The following is a 24,832-nucleotide window of genomic DNA, read 5'->3' as shown; positions in this document are numbered from 1 at the left end:
GGTGGGGGTGGGGGCTCAGTCAGTTAAGCATCTGACTTTGGCTCAGGTCATGATCTCATGGTTTGTGAATTTGAGCCCTGCAATGGGCTCTCTGCTGTCAGCACAGAGCCCACTTCGGATCCTCAGCCTCCCTCTCTCTCTGCCCCTACCACACTCATGTATGCATGTGCTCGCTCTCTCTCTCTCCTAAAAACAAATAAAAACATTTAATAAAAAATAAAATAAAATGTAGACTGGGATATAGAGGAGAAGGGAACTGATCTGTCCTGTAGATCTCGGACAGATCCAGGACTCTGCAATACCAGGTATGTTGGAAGTAGAGAATGAGACATGGGACTAAAATCAGGATTAATGGAAAATATGTAATCAGAGTATTTAGTCCCTGCCCACCCCTCCCACCCCCATGCTGGGTGGTAAAGAAGCAATGGGAAGGTGACTTGCTGAAGTGACTTGTGGCCATTAATCTGGTGAAATTTTTCTCAATTTTTTTTTTTAACTCCAAATTGTTTTTTTTTTTCCCTTAAATTTAAATATAGTTGACATATTAGTTTTGGGTGCACAATATAGCGATTCGATATTCATAGATGTCATGAAATGATCACCACAATAAGTCTAGTTCCCATTATACAGCTTGTTTTTATCCTTTTATCTTAGATCCAGAACCTGTTGTAGAGGGGCAGAGGTAGGGGGGACTGGGAAGTGCTGCCCAGGTAGAAGGGAATTTACACTCGTATTTTTTAAACACAATGATCAAGTGATCACCATACCACTCACAGGCAAACTGTTCCAACAGTTCACCTCAGGATTCTCATCAATGCCTAGTAGTGAACATCAGCGGACATTATTTGAGAATTCAGAACTATAAAGCTGGGAGTTTCTTCTATGCCTGGGCAATAGAAACTCTGGACGAGAAGCCAAGAATATGACTCCATCAAACTTCTCCAGTACTTTAAAAAAAAAAAAAAAAAAGTGAAACCCTGCTGCAGTAATGTGATATGCATATCTGAGTCCCTGGAATATATCAATCAGCTTGTGCCTATTTCTGTGGCACAGGAAAACTAAACGGTGTCATAATAATTAAAAAAAAAATCCTTCCCCCCAGGAGACCAATGTTTGGACAGGAAAGTCTATAGACTAGCAATTAAATCCCTCCTTACCCAATCTATGTGGTGACACTGATAACTCTGCAAGTTTCTGCAAGGCTGTTGGATTTGGTGGAATTTGAAACTCGCTGAGTTTTGGGAACATGTAGGCATTCCCAAAATAGAGACAGATGTCAACCTTCTAGTTCTTTCTTGAGATGACCTATGTGGCATTTAAGGAGAAGATGACTGTCCCATCTCTTATTTGCTGCGTGGGGGCCTATCCAGGAAAGAAAGAGCTGGATCCAAAGTTAAGGTTAATGGTGACTTGGTCCAAGAGTCAGTCACAAAAGAAAAAGCAACCTCCACTAGATAGTAAAATTATAGATGGAGAAATCATCTGTATTGCCAACAAACTATGCCAATGTCTTGTTTGTTTCTGTTTATCCATCCAAACTAAGCTTCTCCTCAGGCCTCAACTCAGTAAATACTATCACCAAACACCTGGTTACTCAGGCCAAAACCTTAAGAGTCATTCCTGAGGCCTTTCTTTGTTTCAACTCCTCCCCCATGGTCAGTCGTTTTCCTTGCCTATAAAACACCCAAAGCCAGCCATTTTTTCCATCTTCACTATTCGCATCCTAGCTAAAGCTACATTTCTTTCTCTCCTGGAGTACTTTGCCTGTTAACTGGTATCCCTTTCATTCCTGTCCCCCCACCCCCTTCCCCAACTACGCTATCTTTACAGATTAAATAAGACCTTGTCAGTCTCCTGCTGAAAACCTCCTGTGCCTTTCGCTTGCACTTAGAACAAAATCCAGACCCTTTACCATGGCTCCCCAAACCCTACATCTGGTCTCCGCCTACCTCTCTGTCTTTTCATACTACCGTCCAGCCAAACAGGCTATTCCACAGTTCCTTGAACAAGCCAACCTCTTCCTTGTCCCTTCCCCTAATCCTCTTTGCACTTGCTTCTCCCTCCGTCTGGAGTAGTCCTGCCCAAATCTTCACACCTTAGGCGTTTACGATAGTGGTGGTCTCAGTGAACCTTCCCTGACCATCCTAAGCATCACCACAGCCCTCCTCCTCCCCCGCCATCAGACCGACCCCCATTTAGTTCATAAAGCAACACCTGAAATGACCCATTTTTAAAGATAAATTTTTAACATGTTTGCCTCTTCCCCACCAGGATGTAAGCTTCCGGAGATTGGGAACCTTGTCTCGCAAGTCCAGCCCAGTAACCCCACTAGGTGTCGACAGTTATTTCCTAAATGGGGCAGTCCCGGAGCTGAACGACGCGGAAGGGGCAATGCTAACACAAGGTGACAAGGGCTGTACGGGGCCCCGGGTCACTTGGCAGAGTCTCCCACCCATCAATCCAGTGTCCGTTTTGAAAGGCTAAAGACTGAGGGGCATTTTGTCACCAGTCATTAACAACGATAACATTATTATTGGCAAGAAAGCTCAAAGGCGGCGTGGCCTGCCGGTAGGCGCGGGGCAATGGGGCTGGGCCGGTGCCAGGTCCGGCTCCAGGGCAGCGAGACGTGAGGCCCAATAGAGGCCGGGGCAGCCGAGCCCGGGACGGTGGGGAGGGTCGGGGTCCGCGGGCCGGGGCTGCGAGGCGGGCGGCACAGCCTGGAGAACAGAGCAGGGACGCGACAGCCCGGGACCCGGTCTGGCCTCGACAGCGCCGAGGCTTCGCTTCCGGGTGAGGGGCGGGCGAGCCGAGCAGTTCCGGGGCGGGCGGCGGTTCCGGCTGTGCGGGCCGCGCCGCGGCTGCTGGTCCCGGGCGCGCGGAGGGCGCGAGTGGCGCGCGGGGGCCGAGGGGGCGCGAGGCGGCGGCGCGGGGACTCCGGGCCCCGGCGGCGGCCCATGGGGCGGGAGGCGTGAGGCCGCGGCCTGCCCGGGGCTCGGGGGGTGGGGGGAGCGGGGCGGGGAGATGGATAAACTGACCATCATCTCAGGATGTCTCTTTCTGGCCGCCGATATCTTCGCCATCGCCAGCATCGCCAACCCGGACTGGATCAACACCGGGGAGTCCGCGGGTGAGCGGCGGGCGCGCGGGGCCGGGCGGGGGATTGGCTGAGGGCTGAGGGAGGGGAGGGGAGACCCGGCCGGGGGAGAAGACGGGGCCGGCGGCTGCGAGGAGGGGGGCGGCCTGAGGAGGGAGGGGGCGGAGAGGCGTCCGGGGCGGCGGGGCCGGGCGCCCCGGGGGCCGGAGGGGAGAGGGAATGGAGAGGAGGACGCGCGGGCGCGAGCGGGACCCCGGGGCTGAGGGGAGCGGCGCCCCGGGCTGAGCGAAAAGTGGCCGAAGGGCGAGGAGACCTGGGCTGGGCTGGCGGGTCCCGGACGGAGAAGGGGGGGTGGCGGGGAGACGGTCGCCGGACCTGAGGGACCAAGGAGGAACGAGCTTCGTCCTGGATTGGGGGCGGGGGTAGGGGAGTCCAGGTGGGAGACGGGAAGAAACCGCTCTGGAGAAAACTGAGGCGCCTGGGCAGGAATTAGAAACGAGGCGGGGAGCCGGGGCTGGGAGCGAGGTAGCCCGTGGGGCAGTGCGAGGACCACCAGAGAGCTGCGACGGGAGTCAGGTCCGGCCCCGGGCCCCCGAGGGAGGGAGCTGCGGCCGGGTGCCCGGTGGCCCGACCGGGCAGGGTTAATGTGCTGGAGGAGCTGGTGTGTTGCGTGCGGGTCCCCCTCCCCGCGCCCTCGCCCATCCCCTGCCCGCTCGGCTGTGTTTAAGACGCATGTGGCTTCCGATTTTCCCTTTGAAGTCTGTGTGGTTATAATTTTGCTTTATTTTAGGCCCGGGAGCTATAATAATACTAATAATAAACTTCATTTTATGGAGCATCTTTCATTCCAGCGCATCACAAAAACGCTTTAGAGATCTTAATAGTAGTTACAAAATTAAATAACACATTAGAGTTGCAGGCAGCCCAGCAGCAGCAGCGGTGCCCGCCGGAACACCACCGAGCTGGAGGCAGCAGCGACAAGGTGGTGCCCTCCGGAGAGAAGTAGGCATCTTTCTGAAGGGGATCCCGGGTGCAGGATTTTTCTCAGCTTGGGCCGTCATCGCACATACGTACCTGTACACACTCACACTCACCCAGACCTGTGAGACCAGCCCTGTAATTAACGTAACAGCTGTCAGGAGAGCTGACTGGAATGAAGGAATGAACCTGTTTTCTAACTGCTCGTTCAGTGCAGGTGAAGGGAATATAGGGGGGTTGGGACTGGCAGACTCCCTCCGTGAATAATTTGTTATAAAAATGTATCGCTGTGCTGTCAAACTTACTTCTTAAGTATTACTTACGGGTCTGTATTTATCCTGCAGTATATTTAGCTCTTAAAAAAAAAAGAAAGCTGTAGCTGGGACATTTGTTGCTCCCTCCTCCCTGCCTCCTCTCCTCCATCTAGATCTAGTAACACAAAATCATGCTGTCAGATTTACGGGTTGTTAAAATAACACACTAAAAAATTCTCCTTTTCTTGCCTCTACAGTTCTAGCAGAGCTCTTAATGGTAAAACATGCATGATGATTATGATGTGACTGAGCTGTTAGCTAATGCTACTGTGGTAAATTCGCAATATATAAATGTATCAAAGCAGCACATTCTGCTCCTTATGTACAAGATGTTATACATCGATTATATCTCAGTTTTTTTAAACTTGTGAGGTGTGTAAGAAAGGATAGGATGGTTTGGAATTTGATGAAACTACATATGCTGTTTCTGAAAATGTTAGTGTCAGTTTGTACAGTTATATGTGTGACATCCACTTCATGACCTGTTTTTTTTATCCTGATTATATGTGCAGCGACTCCGTTTATGAGGCGTTGGGGCTTTTTATACTTAGGGGCAAAGAGGTTTCACTGTTCTAGCAGAGAAGATGCTTTCTGCAACGTGCTTTTAGGTGAATCGCAATGTAAAAAATAGACTAAATGTCCGTGGGAAAGAGACACAGTTGGCCATTGAACAACATGGGTTTGAGCTGCTCTGGTCCACTTATACATGGACCTTTTTTTTTTTTTTTTTTTTTTTTTTTTTTTTTAAATAAATACAGTACTGTAAATATTTTGCCTTATGATTATCTTAACATTTTCTTTTCCCTAGCCTCCTTCATTCTAAGAATACAGTATATAATGCATATAACCTACAAAACATGTGTTGATCAGCTATTTATGCTATTGGCAAGGCTTCCAGTCGACAGGCTATTAGTAGTTAAGTTTTGGGGGAGTAAAAAATTATGCATGGATTTTCAACTGTGCAGGATGGGAATAACTCCTTCATAACAGTAGACAAAGTCTTCAGCTGTGAGTTGCTGCAGAGATGGGAGGGACAGAAGTCCGCTGATCGAAGGAAGTAGAAAATGTTTGAAATAGGTAAATAATTGCAGAGCAAGCATGCCAACCAGTGGCATAGTAGGATTGTCTAGCATTGTGGAAGCCTCACTGAAGTCAGTGGTGAAGAACATACCGTGCGATCAGCCAGCTGCCTTGTTGACCTCTGGTAGGGCTCGGCTGCTTTGATACCAGTCAGTGGTGAAAACCAATAGAACGTTTCCTTCATGATTGGAGTTTGCCAGTGAAATGCAACAAAATCACAAAGGAACAAAGGTGTTTAACTATTAGCCAAAATGTCCCTGTAATGCTGGTTCATGGATTCTCAACTGGATAAAAAGTAAAAGTTAATAAAGGAAACAGTTGATGGTATATGGTCAGTGGCATCGCGAACCCAACAGAATTGAAGGACTGGCTGGGAGTGATTGATATGGCAAAGTGGAAGGGCAGGAAATTGTGGGCACGAGGTCCGGAGTGTCAGTGGGGATGTGTGGCTAAAACAGGTGGGAGAGGTGATCTTTCTCCTAACAGTTTCCCTTGCCATCTCACCCTTCAATTAAAAACTTTGTAGCTTGGAACAGGAGATAGTAGGAACGGTAGGAAATTTTTTCAAAATCGTATCTAACCCGTTTATCACCTTAAATATATCAGACAGTAAGCCCCCCAGAACTTAAATGTGATGTTCCTTTGTTGACTCTTGAGCTCTTGTGTTGTGGTAAGATACACTTGAAGTTTGATAGAGAGTTTGTACACTCAATGTACACTTCTATTTGAGCAGACAGATCTACTCGAAATTTTTTTTTTTAATCTGGACAGAATTCCACCTTCCAAATCAATGAAACATTTACAGGAAGTTCGAATAAGATCGCAGAGGTGACAGGACCAGCTTTATTCTAAGATCTGTACAGAAGTGACAGCCTAGCAGCAAAAGGTTATTGTGTTGATTCCCTCAGTGCATTAAATACAGCATATTTTGACTGTGATGTTTTTACTGCAGTTTTTTAAGTGAACAAAATATATTTTGAAAGTTGAATCCTAGAGCCGAAAGGTTCTGCAGATATAATTTGAAAACCACTGCCATGAACTAGTACAGAAAGTTTCAGGATTCAAATCCAAACTTCATCATTTACTAGCTGTTTGATTTGGGGCAAGTTACTTAGCCTCTCTTTACAGTTCTTCCTCTGTAAAATAGGGATATTAGTAGTACCTGCCTCATTGGATTATTATGATGATTGATTTAATCCATGTAAAACATTTAGAAAGTGCCTAACACACAATAAGTGCTCATTAAAGGTTAGATATTGTTGTATTGCTGTTCTCATTTATAATAACATGTTGATTTTTTGAAATTAAAGCTCGGAACTTGTTACTGTGAGAACTGACACATTTTCTTTATTGGGTGTTCTTGGGTATAAGGCAGTATCAAGAACAAAATGGCCAGGGGCACCTGGGTGGTTCAGTCGGTTAAGTGTCCGACTTCGGCTCATGTCATGATCTCACAGTTGGTGGGTTCAAGCCGCGCGTTGCGCTCTGTGCTGACAGCTCAGCGCCTGGAGCCTGCTTTGGATTCTGTGTCTCCCTCTCTCTCTGCCTGTCTGTCTGCCTCTCTCTCTCTCTCTCAAAAATAAACATTAAAAAAAAAATTTTTTATAATAATGTTAAAAAAAATATGGCCAGGCTTATCACAAGTGAAATTTGTCTTCTCTCTTGGCATTTCTGCATTACTCCTGTACTGTCCTTCATTTAGTCTTTCATCACCATATTCTAGTTTCTCTACTCCTCAGTTTCTGCTTGAAGTACCACAGAAGGAAATGAAATAATCCAAAAACAATAAATAACTGAATAGGATAATTTCCTAAAATCTTGACTAATAAACTGTACTCTCATAAGTTTATGGGCCATGCTTCATACTGGCAGAATTGTTAGTTTGTTTTTATTGTATTGGTGCAAATACAGAGAAAGTACATTCCTTCTTTTCTCGTCTGTATGTGGTAACATGTCCTGAGCTTGTTCTGATATCCTGTAGATTCTGCACAAACTTTTGAAGACCTAATGAAATAGGTATGAAGGAAGTACATGGGGGCGGGGGGGGGGCACTTCAGTAAGGACCCTTAGTGTTTTCTGTTAATAAAAAATACTGAATGGCAGTTGAATATCATGGCAAAATTGCATAATTCTGCTGTGCCACGATCAAATTTCTTCTGGTTACTGGAACTCATAGCGGTATCTTTCATTTTATATAGTGCTTTATAGGTTTTGAAGCAACTTAACATCCATGACTTGGTTTGATTTCTTAGGCTTTTTATATTTAGCCAATGTAGAATAGCCATTTCTACATCTTTTCCCACATGTCAATGCTTTGCACATGAGATTTGAGTTTCAGTGTTGCATATTCCCTTCAAGAAAACCCTTCATTGAAGTATTACCTATATCTTACTTATGCATACCTTTTTTCACTTAACAAGATTAAAATTCTTTTTTTTTTTTTTTAATGTTATTCTTGAGAGTTAGAGAGCATGAGAAGGAGAGGGGCAGAGAGAGAGAGGGAGACACAAAATCTGAAGCAGGCTCCAGGCTCTGAGCTGTCAGCACAGAGCCCAACACAGGGCTCGAACTCACAAAATGCAAGATCATGACCTGAGCCGAAGTTGGATGTTCAACCGACTGAGCCACCCAGGTGCCCCAACAAGATTAAAATTCTTAAGCGGCTGAAGTTCTTGCCAGATTACAGAAGAGGGAGATTTGGGTTTTAGTCTTAAAGTGATGTCCTTTGCTTTGTACAAGTCCCTTAACTTCACTGTCACTGTTTTCTCATCTCTAAAGAGACAAATTTTTTGGGAGGGGTGGGGGGAGTTTTATTATTGAGTTAATTCTAACAAGGTCAACAATTAAGCAAAGCTGCTTCTGATGAATAAAATGATCTCGGTGCTCCTGGGTGGCTCAGCTGGTTAAGCATCTGATTCTTGATTTCAGCTCAGGTCATGATCTCACAGTTCACGGGTTGAAGCCCCACATAGGTCTCTGCACTGCCAGTGCTGAGCCTGCTTGGGATTCTCTCTCTCCTGTCTCTCTGCCCCTCCCCCTCTCATGTGTACGCGCTCGTGCGCTCTCTCTCGCTCTCACTCTCGCTCTCGCTCTCAAATAAACTAAAAAAGATGATCTAGAAAAAAATGATCTAGAGATTCCTTTTTTGAGGCATCATCCTTTACAGCAAAGATTGTAGTGACCGTTTAGGGTTATGCCATCCTAAATCATCCTAGATGAATTTTCTTAGTGTTCTTAACGAAGATTTCCAAATGTTTTCCAAAAGTCTCCTCCAGTACATAGAGGAATTCCTCCTTTATGTCTAAGCAAAATTTCCTTTTATACAATTGGTTATCACATTCACTTTGTAGTCTGTCAGAGTGTATTTATTCCTAAGATTTTCATTCTTTTTAAAATTGTTTAGAGTGTGTAAGGAGTCACAATAACCGACACACTCTTTCCTGCTTGTTATTCTGAACTGAGGGAAAGAAAGAATAATTAGGATCCATGATATTATTTTATTGCTGCTAAAGAGAATATTGGAGAACATGGCTTTTATCTGTGGGCAAGCAACTTCCTCTTCTTACTGGATCTCACGATTGAACAAACTTAACCATCCAGTCCCAAACAGGACTGAGGCACCTGCCCTATAAGACTTCCAGCATGAAAGAACAGAGGAAATGAGGGCTCCTTATGGGCGACTTGCTCCCAAGGACAAAAAGTTGGACCACATATACCCAATTTTTTCATAACTGCCAGTCGAAGTCATTCCTCTGACCTGGGAAGGAATAAGTGAGGGGACACAGATAAGCTAAGAACATTATTCTAATATCCTCCCCCCCCCCACACACACACACCCCTATCCCTCATGGGGGGAGAAAACCACTTGACACCTAGGAGACGGCTGACATTTTGTGAGGAAGAGATTTCTTTTCACTCAAGTATAAAAACTGGCAGGTGCTTGGGGAAGTGAAAGACTTTGAAAGAGTATCATTTCCCATTCTGCTACCCACTACCCTCTCCACAGGAAATCCTGGAAACCTCAGATAAGGGACTGTGGTGCTTGACATCTCTCATGTTAGAGTTCAAGATCACAAGTAGATCCTGGCCTACAGATTGGGGTCGTTGGTTTAAAACATTAAAATTATAAGCTGCCCAAGCAGATATTTATTAAACACCATTTATTAAATAATAAAAAATTATTAAACAATAAGCCCTCTCCCCTGAATGGTAACAATTTAAGTGATTACAGAGGTACTTTCGCATGAAGGAGCTTTGTAACATCAGTTTGAACAAAGCAGTCTGTCTAGAACTTCATTTTGGCAATCACTTTGGACCTGACATAGTGAAGGACAGAATTTGGTTCTACCTAAGAGGGCAAAAATCTTGAAATTATGTTCTCCTTTAATTTAAAAAGCATTAACAATTTCTTCAATGGTCTTTTGAGTCTTTTGCCAGTACACTGCTTTAAAAAAATTTTTTTTTATTTAATTTTTTTTTTTTGAAAATTTTAGAACATTTTCAGTACCCCAGAGAGAAACTCCCATCCCTTAGCCATCACCCCCCAACATCCTGTTCTTAGGCGAGGGGACCAATCTACTTTCTGTCTCTAAGGATTTGCCTGTTCTGGACATTTCATGTAAGTGGAATCATACAACATGTGGTCTTTTATGACTGGCTTATTTCACTTAGTGTAATGTTTTCAATGTTCATCCATATTATAGTAAATATTAGTACTTTAGTAATTAGTCTTTTTATTGCCAGATATATTTATCCATTATCTATTCATCAGTTAAATATTTGGGCCAGTAAATTTCTTTTACTTCAAACAATAATACTTCAAAATGGTAAAGTGGTACAAACATTTTTTTGGCTTTTTATTTTATTTTTAAAGTTTGTTTATTTTGAGAAAGAGAGAGTGCATGCATGTGAACAAGGGAAGAGCAGAGAGAGACCGAGATTGGGAGGAAGAGAATCACAAGCAGGCTCTCCACTGTCAGCGCAGAGCCTGACACAGGGCTCGATTTCACAAACTGTGAGATCATGACCTGAGCTGAAATCAAGAGTGGAACACTTAAGCACCTGAGCCACCCAGGCATCCCTATTTGGTTTTTTAAAAAGTGACATTATTGGGGCACCTGGGTGGCTCAGTCGGCTGAGCATCTGACTTGGTCTCAGGTCATGATCTCGCAGTTCATGAGTTTAAGCCCTGCATCAGGCTCATTGCTGTCAGCACAGAGCCTGCTTCAGATCTTCTGTCCTGTCCCTGCCCCTCCCCTGCTTGTGCTCACTCTGTCTCAAAAATAAATGAACATTTTCAAGAAGCGACATTAAGGGCATCTTAGTGGCTCAGTCAGTTAAGCATCCAACTTCAGCTCAGGTCATGATCTCACAGTTCATGTGTTCAAGCCCCATATGGGGCTCTGTGCTAACAGCTCAGAGCCTGGACCCCTCTTCGGATTCTGTGTCTGTCTGTCTGTCTGTCTCTCTCTCTACCCCTCCCCCACTTGTGTTCCATCTCTCAAAAATAATAACCATTAAAATTCTTTAAGTGACATTATCAGTATAAATAATACTTAGCAAATAATAACTTTGAATAAAAATTCTGAGACCAGTCTTTTTTATAGTGTTCACAGGATGTACTTGAAGCTTGAAATCACTTATGTTGCTGTAAATTTTACAGTGTAGGCCAGTTTTCCAATAGAAGATTAAATTTCCTGAACAAAGCATTTATTTCGTTTACAACCTTGGTTCCAGAAGTCCTCTCTTTTTACCATTACCAACAGGGATATAGGCCCTTTGGGATGAAGGATATAGGTCAGTAGGCCTAAAAGTTGTGGAGAAGGGAAGTTTGGGACCAAGAACATGGACAGAAGCCATAAGTACATGGAGATCACTAAAAGGAAGGAAATTGTGATAAAGAAATTACAGAGTGATGATGCTGTTGCCTTTATTAGACTGACCAGACTTCTTAAATTCTGTCATTTGGCTGCTAGAGCCAAGGCTTTCAGAGCTGGCACAGTGTAGTTAGTATAGCAATCCTCCACTGTTCAGCTGAGTCTGACCTGGAACAGGGGTTGTTTAACCCCTTTCTTGACAAATACTAGGTTTATACTGGAGTTGCAACACAATAAACTTAAAATGGTCCTGTGGGATTTAGAGTCAGCCATATCTACATTTGATTCTTGGATTCCCTTTTTATGAGTTTTATGATCTGGGGCATGTAATTTGATTTCTCAGCTATAAAATAGGGACTGTATATTTATTTCAAATGAAGGTTGTGAGGAAATATAATATGGCATATAAGGAATCAGCACATGGTCTAGTACATAGCAAAATGCTCAAGTATTAATCATAATTATTATATAAAAAGTCATAACATTTGAATTTTTTTTTAATTTTTTTTTCAACATTTATTTATTTTTTGGGACAGAGAGAGACAGAGCATGAACGGGGGAGGGGCAGAGAGAGAGGGAGACACAGAATCGGAAACAGGCTCCAGGCTCTGAGCCATCAGCCCAGAGCCTGACGCGGGGCTCAAACTCACGGACCGCGAGATCGTGACCTGGCTGAAGTCGGACGCTTAACCGACTGCGCCACCCAGGCACCCCAACATTTGAATTTTTTAACATTTCCCTTTTTATTACCTATCTTATTTACTTAGAGCTTGCCTTGTTCTAAACAGAAACTTAAGGCAACATGGTGTGTCTGAATTTGAATATAACTGAAACCCAGCCGAACCCAATCTAGGAAGAGAGACTGTGAAGTCCGTGGTAGTGGTAATGTAAGCCACACATATAAGTACAAAAAGCAAGGCCTGCATTGGGTTCATAGGTTTCTGGAACAGACTGAAGAAGAAAACAGATTTCTAAATGAAAGGCAGCCTAGCATAGTAGAAAGGGCACACAGATTTTGGGGTCAAACCAAAACTGACATAGTCAAATCCCAGTCCTGCTATCTACTAGCTATGTAATTTTAGACAAGTTGTAGTTGAGAGTTTTTTATTAATAAAAATTACATCATTCAGATTTGAGTAATGCTTTTTTTCATCCCTTCTAATTGCTATGCACGTTCAGACTCCAACTTTATGTTCTCCTGTAGGTTAAAGGGTAACAACTGCAGTGTACTGTGAAAATCATTTAGTTCAGAGTTGTTTTCTTAACTTTTTTTTTAATGTTTTATTTTATTTTTGAGAGAGAGAGAGAGAGAGAGAGAGAGAGAGACAGAGTGAGTGGCGGTTGGGCAGAGAGAGAGACAGACACAGAATCTGAAGCAGGCTCCAGGCTCCAGACTGCCAGCACAGAGCCTGATGTGGGGCTCGAACCCACGAACCGTGAGATCATGACCTGAGCCAAAGTCGGACGCCACCCAGGTGCCCTCGGAAGTTATTTTTAAAGGAATATATCTAAGACCTAGTGATCTGTAAACTTTACAGTTGAGTATAGAGTCAGTTAGCTTCACCTGAAAGGCTGGAAATATGTTTGAAATATATGAGATAGTTGTTTCCTTATAGAAACCTGACAAGTAGTATAACTGAGGATTTAGTTTTTGTTTATAGAATAAAATTTCTTCTAGTTGTTATTAGTTTCTGTAATGCAACTGTGAGGTTTTGTGTTTTTTCCATACTGCATTTTTTTTTTTTTTTTTTTAATTTGAGAGCATGCACAAGCTGGGGAGAGGGGCCGAGGGAGCAAGAGAATCTTATGCAGGCTCCACACTCAGTGCAGAACCTGACGCGGGGCTCCATCCTACGACCCTGGGGTTATGACACAAGCCGAAATCGGAGAGTGGGTCGCTCAACTGACTGAGTCACCCAGGCGCCCCCATACTTCATTTTAATGTGTATGTAAGCAGTGGACCATATTACATAATCTTATAGGGGAAATTTAGTCACATAATGAAATATTGCTGTTTATGAAATTGTTATTGTTGAATTGTAAATAAGAGCTTAATCATGCAACTTGAATGGATAATGATTTACATAGTGAGTTTATTTTATACACCTACATAACCCAGGAGATTAGGTTGTACAGTGACAGCGGTGACAATATATAGGTATAAATTTCATAGTTACAGCCTTACCTGTCTATGATGATTTATGCAAACATGACGTTCATATCTTTTTGGTTGTCAGAATGTTTTATTTTCAAGCTCTGGAGCTACACAATTTTTCCCGAGTTTTCTTTAGTTCTTTGGCCAACTAGCAGCTGGCTGCTAAAAAGTTGATTACATGCAACACCTGATCCAGTTGATAACAACTGATTGGATATCGTGGCTGCATTGTTTCATTCTTTGTTGGCTACACACTGATGAAAAAGTAATATTTAGCAAAGCTATTGCATTTCAACAAGAGAGGTTAAATAAGAGCCATGAAGGAACCTAAGGATCTTTGAATATCAGGTGCCTAAAAATAAGTATCTGGATCAAAGTCACTCTTCAAAAACACACCTATGCGAACATTACTATGTATTCTCTCATTAGCTGTAAATTACAGGGAGGAGAATCCTTACCAGATATGGCATGAGCAAGCAAAATGTGATGTTCCTTTGAGATTTATTGCTTTAGAGTTGACAGAATAGAGAAGCATATGGATTTGGGTGTTACGATCAATGATACATGTATTTATGAGTGTATACCAAAATCGTGTAATTTACTTATATGACGTTACAGTGTATGATTCCAGTTTTAAAGCAAAGAGACATTTGTTTGAACTGTATTTTTTTTCTTAATTGGGAGGAAAATGCTGCACTTTTTTTTGTGTGTCTCTTTATACTAGCTTTGCTATAAATAAAAGGTCACATTTGGCATTTTGACACTTGGCTGTTGTATATATTGAGCAAAAAGGCAGCTGTTGACTTTTAATATAGATCTGTTCAACTAGGGACTGTATACTATCATTAGAGATTAAACAGGGGTAAAGATAAATGCAGTTGGTTGGGTCAAGTAAGAAAATGGCAGAGCAAAATTTCACTAGGTCTCCCCTTTGTGGTGTACTCACATTAAGTTATTCCCCCAGGAACATCATTGGGTCTACTTTCAGCTGTAATAAAATAGGTTTTTTTCAAAAACAGACCGTCTTCAGATTAGTTTTGCTGACCAGCCCACTAACTTAAAAGGCAAAGATTTCTAAGGCTATTTCATTTATGACTATTTCATTTTAAAAGTACCATTCATTTTAATAAAATAAATCTTTAATTTACTCTAGTCCTTAGATCTTCCCATAAATATTTCTTATACCACTGGACTTTATTCCAGACAGTCTCGCAACAAATGCTTATTGAAGTATGTATGGTCTGTAAGGAACTGTACTAAATATTCTGAGAGATTGCATTTAAGTAAATGAAAAAATATTTTATTCTCAAGAAACCTGTGCTCTCTTTGGAGAAATAAATTTATATACATAAGAAATAAGTGTCAAATATATGATGTAGCTACTTTCTGTCCAGGTGGTCGAGGAGGAGATGGCATTTGAGCTTAATAGATGATACACTTAATGAATATTTAAATAATTACAAAAACTTGGGCAGTGCTTGTCCTTGAGGGTGAAATAGCGTGAGTAAAGGCAGGGAAATTTTTGTTCTAGTCCATTTCTATACATTGCTGCTAAATTCATCTTCCTAAAGGATAAATGTAAGAAGAATCACAAATAGTTACATAGCATTTACTTTATGACAGATACTTTTCTAGGCACTTTATATGTATTTACTAATTGAGTCCTCACAACATCCTTATATAGATGCTGTTATTAGCCCCACAGAGATACAGAAAAGTCATGTAACTTGCCCAGGGTCACAAAACTGATAGGTGGAAGAGCTGAGATTTGAACCCAGGAAGTCTAGCTGCAGAACCCTGGCTATTAACCACTTCATGTACTCGTACCAGAAAACTTTCAGTGACTTTTCATCTTCCACAGCACAAAGCCATTCAAGTATCTTCACAATATGACTGTAGTTTATGTTTCCAACCTTAGATCATACTTTTTTTTTTTCCTGCACGGATCTACATTCTGGCTCCTCTGTATTACTTTCTATTTCCTAAATATAATCTGTATTCTCATCTCTAAATCTTTGCTTGTGTTATCTATTCTCAGCCTGAAAGTTCCCTACTAACAGAGTATGATTTATTGATCTCTGTACCTTAAGTAGCAATCAGTCCAAGCTTGCATGTGGCAAGAAAGAGGAGGTGTTACAGTTGACACTAATATTTTGAACCTAGAGTAGGGACTAGAATTGGGAATTTTGGAGAATGCACTGATTTATGGGTAAAGGTGATGAGTTTGGTTTAGACATGTTATGTTTGAAGTGAGAGTAGAATATCCAAGCACAAAGGGACTAGAACTCAAGAGAAAGTAATATTTGGCATTCCTAATCTTACCTCATTTTTACAAGTATGATACTTACATTGTTACATAGATCACATTATTGTATAGTAGCTGAATATCCTCAGAATGCAGGCTTGTTTTTTTCTTTTTTTTTTTCTTTTTCTTTTTCTTTTTACCATTTATCAGTTGGTTTTCATTTTGGAAGTAAGGCCCAGCTACCATATAGTCATTCCCAACTTTGACAAAAAATATTATATGATGAAAGTTAATTTTTAGGTTGACTGGGTGGTTCCCTGGATCTATACAGGAGTTAGATTCCTAGGTTAGCCCATAAGACCATATTGTACCTAAAATATTTACTTCTGCAACCATAACAAAATTGTATAAAGCAGTACAGTTGCATTGTGAATAGCATTTTTAAAGAGATAAAAAGGGCTAAGAAAAGGAAGTTTATTTCTCTGATCCTTTAATTTGCCAGTTTGACTTTAAAGCTCATGACATTCCTATAGTCAGTGGTATTGTCATAGCGTTGTGTGATGACAGATGGTAGCTGCATTTGTGGTGAGCACAGCATACTATATAGGCTTGCTGAATCAGTGTTGTGCACCTGAAACTACTGTAACATTTTGTGCCAACTGTACTTCAGTTAAAAACAAAAAAAAGCTTATGACATTTCCTTCTATGTGATGTGGGTGTTTCACGGAGATTCTTTTTACATGTGTCAACAATATTTTATGTCATTTTTTGACTACCAGAGGAAGACGAGAGAATTTGCAGGAAATGTATGTTTAAGGGATTCCCTCAGGTGCAATAACCTGAGATAGAGTTAAATCAGTGGAGATAAGGAAGGTGTGTATGAGTACATGAAAGTACATGTGATATGTGGGGTGTGTTATGGTGGTGAGTGGACATGGGGGAGATGAGTTTGTAACGGGTAAGTGATCTCTGCCATGGGGAAACAAGGTGCTACAGAAGAGATTGGATCCTGTGTTCCTCATTCAAGCCCGTGGAAGGGGCTGTTAGTCTGGCCTCCTGTGATTACCGGTTGTTTAGGGGGACCTATAATAGATAAAGGAGAAAAACAATATTTTATATGCCATTTAGGGTATCAGATGGTACAAAATAAGTCTTTTTTTTTTTTAAACTTTATTTATTTTGAGAGAGAGAGTGCAAGCACGGGAGGGGCAGAGAGAGAGAGGGAGAGAAAGAATCCCAAGCAGGCCCCACACTGTCAGTGTAGAGCTCGACTCAGGGCTCAAACTCACGAACTGTGAGATCATGACCTGAGCCAAAATCAAGAGTTAGATGCTTAACCTACTGAGCCACCCAAGTGCCCCAAAATAAGTATTTAAAAAAAATTTTTTTAATGTTTATTATTTTTGAGAGAGAGAAAGAGACAGCAAGCAGGAGAGGGGCATGGGGGGGGCGGGGGGAGACACAGAATCGTAAACAGCCTCCAGGCTCCGAGCATCAGCACAGAGCCCAACACAGGGCTTGAACTTGGGAACAGCAAGATCATGACCTGAGCTCAAGTCGGCCACTTAACCGTCTGAGCGCCCGTCTGAGCCCCAGGCACACCTCCAAAATAAGTGCTTTTAACTTGAGTACCTCTGTTGAAACTTGGCTTCTAATTTAGGATTTGCTGTAGATGTTTTACTTGTGCTTGAAAAGTTATCTAATGTGGGGTGCCGGGGTGGCTCAGTGGGCTGAGCATCCACCTCTTGATTTTGGCTCAGGTCATGATCCCATGGTCATGGGATCAAGCCCCATGTCAGGCTCCACACTTAGTGTGGAGCCTGCTTAAGATTCTCTGTCTCTGTCTCTCTCTCTCTCTCTTTCTGTGCTCCTCTCCACTGCTCGTGCTCTGTCTCTCTCTAAAATAAAAAATGTATTGGGGTGCCTGGGTGGCTCGGTTGTTGTGTCTGACTTCGGCTCAGGTCATGAACTCACAGTTCACGAGTTCAAGCCCCAGGTCGGGATCTGTGCTGACAGCTCAGAGCCTGGAGCCTGCTTCGAATTCTGTCTCCCTCTCTCTTTGCCCCTCCCCACTCATACTTGCGCTCTTTCTCTCTCTCTCTCAAAAACATTTTAAACATTTAAAAAAAGTTTTTAAATACTCGGTGTGTGTGTGTATTTTTGTTTGTTTTGGTTTTTTTTTAAAGAAAAGAAAAATTACCTAAATGCTTATTCTTTGGGGCACCTGGGTGACTCAGTCGATTAAGTGTCCCAACTTCAGCTCAGGTCATGACTCGCCCTTCATGGGTTCAAGCCCCACATCGGGCTCTGTGCTGACAGCTCAGAGCCTAAAGCCTACTTCAGATTCTGTGTCCGACTCTCTCTCTGCTCCTCCCCAACTCCTGCTCTGTGACTCTCTTTCAACATTAAATAAACATTTAAACAAATAAATAAATAAAATGCTTATTCTTTATTTTCACCAATTGAAAACCAGTTTGTGTTCCCCCTTCATCCTCATGAATCCTATCTCTTGATTTAAAATAAATCTGGGTATGTATGATACATTCTTAGAAGATTATTTTACTGGGGCACCTGTAAGTGGTTCAGTCAGTTAAGTGTCCGACTTTGACTCAGGTCATGATCTCATAGTTTGTAGGTTCGGGCCCCACGTCGGGCTCTGTGCTGACAGCTCAGAGCCTGGAGCCTGCTTTGGATTCTGTGTCTCCCTCTCTCTCTCTGCCCCTCCTCCCCTTGCACTCTGTCTCTCAAAAATGAATAAACATTTTTTTAAAAGTTATTTTGTTAAGAAAATCATAGTGAAAATAGAGTGGGGATTGAGGAGTGCCTGGGTGACTCAGTCAGTTGAGCATCTGACTCTTGATTTGGGCTCTTTTGGCTGGTCATGATCTCAGTTCATGGGATCAAGCCCTGCTTGGGATTCTCTCCTCCTCTCTCTGCCCCTCTCCTGCTCACGTGGGCACTTTCACTTGTGCTCTCTCTTGCTCTCTCAAAATAAATAAACATTAAAATTGCTTTTTAAATGTTTATTTTTGAGAAAGAGAGAGACAGAGTGCTAGCAGGGGAGGGGCAGAGAGAGGGGGAGACATAGAATCTGAATGAAGCAGGCTCCAGGCTCTCAGCTGTCAGCACAGAGCCTGACGCGGGGCTCAAAACTCACCGACGATGAGATCATAACCTGAGCTGAAGTCAGTCGCCTGACTGAGCCACTCAGGTGGCCCAAAATAAATAAACATTAAAAAAAAAAAAAAAAGGGAATAGGGATTGAAGTCAGAACTCAGTTCAAGGTCTGGCTCTGCCATTTACCAGCTATGTGGCTTTGGACACACTGGCCTCTTTTTTTTTTTTTTTTTTCTTTCTGTTATTACTTGGCCTCTTTAAGCTTTAGTTGCCTCATCAATAAATGGGCATAATACCTCTTACTTTGCAAGGTGGCTGTAAGAATTAAAGTTAATATAGCTGAAACATCTACCACAGCAGAGGCATTTATAGTAGCTATTGTTATTGTTAAGCAACTAAATGGATTAATTTTTTATTACATTGGATACATAGAATATAATGCAATTCATTATTTACCTATCATATAGTCACCAAAAGTAGTCTCATTTTTATAAAAATTTAGGATATATGACTGTGTTAGACCTGGTTCCCGATTTGTTTTTAACATACACACTGTACTGTGCCCCTGATACTTATTTGGATTGCTACCTTCTTCCACTAAGAGAAAAGAGTACCAGGCAACCTATCCAAATGTGTATATGAAAGTGCTGTTCTACATATCAAAGGTAACATGTTTTTGGAGATTTCCCAGTAATGATGACAGATTATACTAAGCCATTAACATTCCGCCAACCTTTTACTCTAGCTAACATTTGCTGGGCGGGTTATGGATTGTAGTCTGGGTCCTAGAGTAGATTTCTCCCCACTGGCTAAGTATATAAAGCATGACCCTGACCTCATTAGTTGAAGTCAGCAACCAAGTTTAGATAAAAAGTTCTAAAAGTAAAGCATGATTGATGTCACGGGTAGCCTATAAGGTCATTTGTTAAAGTTCTATTCATTTGCTTATTATGAAATATAATATATATATATAACATAAACTATATTTTATTATCCTGAAGATAAAATAATTACTTTCAGAGTTTAATTTAAAATTTAAAAAATCATTCATGAATCACTTAAAAACCATAGCAATAAATCATATTTTAAACAGATGTATACAGTCATATATCAGCATTTTAGATAACCTGTAGGACTCCCGCTCTAAGATTTAGTGGGTTAGGATCAGAAGACAAACTCTTGTATGTTGAAGTGTCCCTGATCTAGGAATAGCTCCTGGCTTTAGAGGACTGTTGCCTGTATCTACCTACGTACCACCCAATAGGTAACTATCATCCAGTAACCATTTAGAATCCCACAATAGCTAGTAAGATGTCTGCTCTAAATAGACCACCCTCAGGGCTCCTGGGTGGCTCGGGTCATGATCTCTCTGTTCCTGGAATCTAGCCCCTCAACGGGCTCTGCACTGATAGTACAGAGCCTACTTGGGATTCTCTCTCTCCCTCTCTCTCTGTCCCTTCTCCACTCACTCTCTTACCTCTCTCTCAAAATAAATAAATGAACTTTAAAAAAAAAAAATAAATGGGGGCACCTGGGTGGCTCAGTCAGTTAAGCATCCAACTTCAGCTCAGGTCATGATCTTGCAGTTCATGAGTTTGAGCCCTGTATGGGGCTTTGTGCTGACAGTTCAGAGCCTGGAGCCTGCTTCAGAGTCTGTGTCTCCATCTCTCTTTGCCCCTTACCCCCCTGGCACTCTCTCTCTCTCTCCCAAAAACAAACATTAAAAATTTTTAAATAAACCACCCTCTATTTAAGATGTGATTATCCTTTATTGTGAATATCTTTATGGTTATTAGGGAGGTTGGATACATTATGGGGTTTCCTATTGTGCTTTTTTTTTTTTTTTTTTTTTTTTTTTTTTGCTTTTTGCCTCTATAAGGTTTTGACCAGTGCTTTTGTTCTCTGTATTAGCCTAGAGTCAACTAAAGTGTTGTATCCCTTATATATTCCCTCCTGTTGCCCTCTGCCCTCCCTCTTCAGGAGCTTGCTGTGGCAAATCCCCAACTTGACCATTCAAGCAGTCCATACCCAGATGAAAAAGTCTGGGGTGCAGATGTCATCAGCTCTTCCAGATGGTCAGGGAACTGGTGCAGTTCCCACTGACTTTTCTTAATATCCCACTTACATACCACACAGCCCAATTACTGTGCTCAGCTCCTGTTTCTCTGAGCATATGGTTTTCTTGAATTTTTTAGGAGCACTTTTTAGAGGGCTATCTTTTGACTATATTGTTATAGGCTATAGAGGCATTTACTCCTTTTCTGTGAACTTGTTTTTTTATACATCCCAGAAATTCTTTTTTTTAATGTTTATTTTTGAGAGAGAGAGTGTGTGCACCAGTGGGGAGGGGCAGACAGAGAGCAGGACAGAGGATCTGAAGTGTGCTGTGCCTGACAGCAGAGAGTCCTGCACGGGGCTCAAACCTCAAACCCACAAACGGTGAGATCACAGCTGGAGCCGAAGTCAGACGCTTAACTGAGCCACCCAGTTGCCCCAATTCCAGAAATTCTTTAGTAATTCTGCTTTGTTGTTGATATATTTGTCATTTTTCCCATGCTGTTAGATAATTTTTAAAATATATATAGTACCTTTTCAGTGGGATTTGGAGGAGAAAGGAGAGTAAATTGACTCATTTTACCTCTCAACAGTGTTTAATAAGTGTTCATTGAATGAGAGAAACCACTGGATGGCTAGTGCAGTTGAATTGGTCTAAATGTTTATAAATATTTATAAGAGCTTTAGTCCATATTGGCTTATTGTCTTTTAAATTTTTATTAGTAATGGGAAAATTATGATACAGTAATTTTTCTAAGGTCACATATTTTATGTAAGCCGCAAAAGGTTAAAATTCTGTAGTCCCTGCATGGTAGAAACATAGGTGTGATCAGTTAGAATGCAGGAGGCATCATAGTTAAGTGGCTAACAGCACAGACTCTGGAGTCCGGGTTCACGTTCTATTTATGCCACTTCCTAGCAGCATGATCTTGGTAACATGCTTCAGAAGTCTGTTTGAAGATTCAGAGGTCTGTTGAAGATTAAAGTAATCATGTACATAAAACACTTAAAGTGCTTGGCACATAGTAATGTAAGCATCAACTAAAATTAGTGGGACTTTTTTAAAAATTTATTTATATATTTTGAGAGAAAGAATGCGAGCTGGGAAGGGGCAGAGAGAGAGAAACAGAGGGAATCCCAAGTAGGCTCCATGCTGTCAGCACAGAACCTGATGCAGGGCTCGATCCCACAAACTGATATCATGACCTGAGCCAAAATCAAAAGTTGGATGCTTAATCCACTGAGCCACCCAGGCGCCCTAACGGAAGTAACTTTTGAAGAGTCTTCACTGTAATCGTTGCAGTAGCCATAGGCAGCTATCTTAAACTTGATTATAAATGCTATGTTGTTTTAGCTTGTAGATGTAAATGTTACCATACTGTAGTATACAGTCTAGCCCATGGACAAATGGCCAAAATTTCTACCTCAGATAATGAATAGTACCGCTACTGTAATGAAGTGGGAAGAGTACTCTGTTTGAACCATGCTTATGTTTTACGTATTCAAAAAATTAAGAATGATGGAAAGAAAACAAATCCTAATATCAAATACAGATTGAAACCAATGAGCCCTGCTATATCAAATTAATAATGTAACTCACCCACGAAGAAAGAAATAACCTTTGAACTTAGAATTCTGACTGTGCTCCCTTAATGGGATATAGCCTAAGGACAAAAAGAACAAAGAAATGCTGAATTTAGTATTCCCATGTTACTGATGAAGAAGCATATTCAAAGAGGGAAATGATTTGCCTGGCATCGTCTAATTAGGTGGTAGAGCTGGATTCAAAAGCCTGTGCTCTATTCATTATAACACACTGCTTTTTTTATGTTTATAATTTGCTGTTCAGATGAGTTCCTGTGCTCCCATCCTGCTTTCATCAGTACCTACCTTCCTTTCTTTTATTGGCTTCATCTGTAATTATTAGTCAGAACCACATTTTGAAGAGTTCCCTAGCCTCTTGAATCTCCTTTCTTTCAAGAATTTTGTTCCATGAGAGGTGCCCAGGTGGCTCAGTTGAGTGTCCCACATCTTGGTCTCAGCTCAAGTCATGATCTCACAGTTCCTGAGTTTGAGCCCCACTGTCAGTGCAGAGCCTGCTTGGGATTCTCTCTCCCTCTATCTCTCTCTCCCTCCCTCCCTCTCTCTCTCTCTCCCCCTCTCTCCCTCCTTCCCTCCCCCTCCCCCATTCACGCTATCTCTCAAAATAAACAAATAAACTTTAAAAAAACCATTCTATGCAATCATGCCTACCTTTCTGAAATCTGCCTTCCTAAATTAAAGGGTATGTGATATTCCCACCCTTTGTTTATGAATTCTAAGATGACGTAATGGATTTCCCTTTTGATTCTCATTCCTCTTCACCAGTAACTAGTTTCTTGAATTATAGTAGTGTCAAAGTCATGATTCTTTACAAATACTGTCTGTATTGATAACCAAGCCTGGAAGTTGTACATGAGAGAGCTGTACTCCTAAAAACATTAATCTGTTTGTAATTTAAGATATCACATGGTGATTTGGTGGTGAAACATGTAATAGGAGAGTGGTAAAGAATGCCATTGTTGGACCTGCATTGTTTACATGAGAGATCGTAGAACAAGTATTATGGTTTTGTAATGATCCATTCATTAAGAAAGGCAAATACAAATAGCAATGAAACAAGGACATCATAACTGGCTGTTAAATGAACTCTCTGTCCTTTGAAAAGGGCATGATTAAGGGGGAAAATATGTAGATGTCTTGAGTACACAAGCTGCTATTTGAGATTTTGCTGAGTAGAAATGATGGGAGGAATCAAACTGTACAAAGATTTAGTTGAATCTCCCTTAAAGTACTTTGTATAGTAAATCTCCAAACTTATTTTTTAAATTGCAGCATTTGGAGAACCTCTTCTTGAATTAGCAAAATCAAAATGGAATTATCTTTTTAAATACTTATTTTTGTGAAAGAGTGAGCATAAGCAGCAAGGGGCACAGAGAGGGGGACAGAGGATCCGAAGCAGGCCCACACTGTTGGCAGAGAGCCTGATGTGGGGCTCGAACTCACAAACTATGAGATCGTGACCTGAGCTGAAGTCAGGTGCTTAACCAACTGAGCCACCCAGGTGACCCTGGAATTCTCTTTTTTAAATCGCTCCTGAACTCTCTTTAGTGTGTGACTTTAAAAATGTAATTTTATATAATACACCAGTGAAATTGTCCAGAAGATCAAGGACCAGAATTTTAATATAACTTTTTTTAAAAGTATGGTTGACAGATTAATTTGAAAACATGCTTTTTAAGCAGAATTAAGAATGTAAAATAGTGTTAAGTCTTTTATTAGATTAACCGAGTTTCTTAACACCTGGAGCAAATTATTTTAGTATTTTCTGTCCAAAATAGCTATTTGTGAGGAAATGTGCCACTTTGTGTCAACTATTTTGAGATCTCTCCATTGATGTTTCTAAGGTTTTATTTCTCTGGACAAACACTTAAGAAAAATCAAACTGTTCTACAGAAATATTCCTAAGTAGTAAACTTTGAGGACAGCTGTCGAATCAGACCTGGTTCGTGTTCCAACTGCAGCTTTTTCTAGCTGGCTCCTAGTCATTAAACCTGTTACTCAGTTTCCTCATTGGATTGTCTTGACAATTAAATGAGCATATGTAAAGCGCTTAAGACCGTGATGGATACTAAGTGAGCACAACTATTATTTATCTTATCACCTCCAGAATTATGAGTGATGGGGAAAGAAAATTTATTATAAGCGCCTTTCATTTTAATGTCAAGGTTTTGAAGTAGAATTTAAGATAAAACTAGATTTTTCTGGACCCAAACACTTGAGATTCTGTTTGGGAAGTGAGGAAGACAGCTGCCAAATACCTACTCTGCAGTAGCGAGAAGGTTGCATTTCTAATTTGTTTCCTGCCCCTAGCCCTTA

The 24,832-nt window shown here is 41.5% G+C and overlaps 1 protein-coding gene across 1 annotated transcript in view; it reads left to right on the top strand.

Annotated features, from left to right (window-relative positions):
• Positions 1-3,001: 3,001 nt before the first annotated feature.
• The window catches only part of MOSMO (modulator of smoothened), a 61,883-nt gene continuing 40,052 nt past the window's right edge, over positions 3,002-24,832 (top strand). Inside the window, exon 1 of the mRNA XM_047838508.1 lies at positions 3,002-3,127. Within this exon, the coding sequence (XP_047694464.1) occupies positions 3,022-3,127 (106 nt within the window). The 5' untranslated portion in view covers positions 3,002-3,021. The remainder of the gene's footprint in view (positions 3,128-24,832) is intronic.

Source organism: Prionailurus viverrinus, chromosome E3, assembly GCF_022837055.1.
Source record: "Prionailurus viverrinus isolate Anna chromosome E3, UM_Priviv_1.0, whole genome shotgun sequence".
In the NCBI taxonomy this organism is placed as follows: domain Eukaryota; kingdom Metazoa; phylum Chordata; class Mammalia; order Carnivora; family Felidae; genus Prionailurus; species Prionailurus viverrinus.
Note: the sequence above shows the minus strand (reverse complement) of the source record. Positions and strands in the feature narration are given on the sequence as shown.